We start from the raw sequence: 1,904 nt of genomic DNA, 5'->3' as shown, positions 1-1,904 counted from the left end.
TTAATTTATCATTAAAGAAAGCTGGATGTAGAAAGATTTCAGAATGACAGCATGGTTTGGAATATTAAGGCCCTATAAGAGCTTAATACTCCATATAACAATATATATATGATAAAGCTGTTACAATCTCCATGATTTTACATTTCATTTTCTGTGATAAAGGCATCATGATCTCTCCAATCTACTTTGCATTTCATTTCCTGTAACTACTTTCATTTATTTATTTATTCTTTAAATGTTTCCTTAGGATTGTGGCAGCAGCTACATCAGCTGGAGAGGAGTTTAAAAGTGCAAACATCTTCAATGCTATTGAAGTTGCGCTTTCTGAAGATGGACCTAAGCTCGTTAACAAGGTACAGTAAGAATGTTATTTTGTTAAAGTTTTTGTAATATATTTATATATGATGCACCATAAAGAGAATGACCTGAGCTTGATTTTTCTTTATATTTCAGGTAAAGGGTGTGTACTGCTTCCAAGTCAAGGGAGGTCCTGATGGCAAAGAAGCCAAGTGGATTGTGGATGCCAAGAATGGTTCGGGATCAGTTGTCTACAATGGTTCGGGTGAGTATAAACAAAAACTATAAGCTAGTTACAAGCAAATATGCACACCCAAATTTAACTTCCAGATTCTCATGTGCACATGATAAAAACTCACAAATACACCTACTTACACAAAAAAACACACTATCAAGGGTCCTGAATGCCCAAATTTGAACTTGCAAGTTCCCGTATGCACATGCATAAGTACTCATGAATACACCTACTTACACACACACACACAAAAAGACATGATACCGAGAGTTTTGTGCTTAGACACCACATTCAGTGCTCTGTGTCAAATTCAAAATTAAATGCAGACAAACTACTATATATGCCAATACACTGTTCTCATGATTTCATGATCTTTTTTTTTTCTAGCCAAGCCAGATGTCACAATCACCATGAACGACAACGACCTTGTTGATCTGATGGAAGGGAAGCTGAACCCACAGAAGGCCTTCTTCCAAGGAAAGTTGAAGATAAAGGGAAACATGGGCTTGGCCATGAAGTTACAAGAATTCCAAAAAGATACCAAACAGCTCAAGGCCAAGCTCTAGGGTTTAGATGCCTTTTCTTACCACTTACCCTTTTCTTCCTCTTTCTTTTCTAATTGTCTCATTCTCCTCTTCCTCTTCCTCTTCTCTTGCCCCATTCATCCGTTAAATTCACTTTTTAATGCTTCTATATTCAGAATACATCCTTCTCTTTGGTATCATTATGCATCTATAACACTTTCAAGAAGACAAGAAATGGTACATAAAAAAAAAAAAAATCAAATAACAAGGGTTGATGGTAAGAGAAAAGCCATTTGAATGCAACATCAGTGTGTATGTCTCCATTTTTTAAATATTAAAATTGGATTTATAGTAGTCCAGAGGAGATTGAATTGATAAATGCCTCAAGGACTGGCCCAGGCACTTGACGTTAAAAAGAGCTTTGAAATCTTGCTCAGATATATGACACAGATTTAATCGCATCCTAGAAATGTCCAACTTTAGAAAGAACTCCACCAAAGAAACAGGAAGCAAGGATATGGCTGGTGATGAATTGCAAATGAGTCAAAATCCTATGCATAATATTATCTGACCATCATAAACACCACAAATTCTCAGTTCCACAATGTATATGCATTGAAAAATAAAATAAGAGGAATTTCACACACAAGTTGTATGTATTACCTGAATGGATGAATATATTTCCTGAGGATGGTGATTTTATACTACAATATGGATGAACATTGCCAGTTTTCATGAAAATCTATTGTCCATGTACCTCTGTGACCCTGTTTCTTCCTTTACTAAATGAAACTCGCTTTAACAAGTTTATGTTATAGCCAATTTCACAACTTAAATTTCTTAGTATT

General features: G+C 35.3%; 1 protein-coding gene across 1 annotated transcript in view; it reads left to right on the top strand.

Annotated features, from left to right (window-relative positions):
• Positions 1–1,698, top strand: part of LOC113823288 (sterol carrier protein 2) — a gene marked incomplete at its 5' end in the record, with an annotated part of 21,059 nt that extends 19,361 nt beyond the window's left edge. The window contains 3 exon segments of the mRNA XM_070122772.1: positions 248–353; positions 454–562; positions 920–1,698. Coding sequence (XP_069978873.1) covers positions 248–353; positions 454–562; positions 920–1,098 — 394 coding nt within the window.
• Between the last annotated feature and the right edge of the window lie 206 nt (positions 1,699–1,904).

This window comes from Penaeus vannamei, chromosome 6 (assembly GCF_042767895.1).
Source record: "Penaeus vannamei isolate JL-2024 chromosome 6, ASM4276789v1, whole genome shotgun sequence".
Taxonomy (NCBI): Eukaryota; Metazoa; Arthropoda; class Malacostraca; order Decapoda; family Penaeidae; genus Penaeus; species Penaeus vannamei.
The sequence above is the reverse complement of the archived record's forward strand: the minus strand, read 5'-3'. Positions and strand labels throughout refer to the sequence as shown.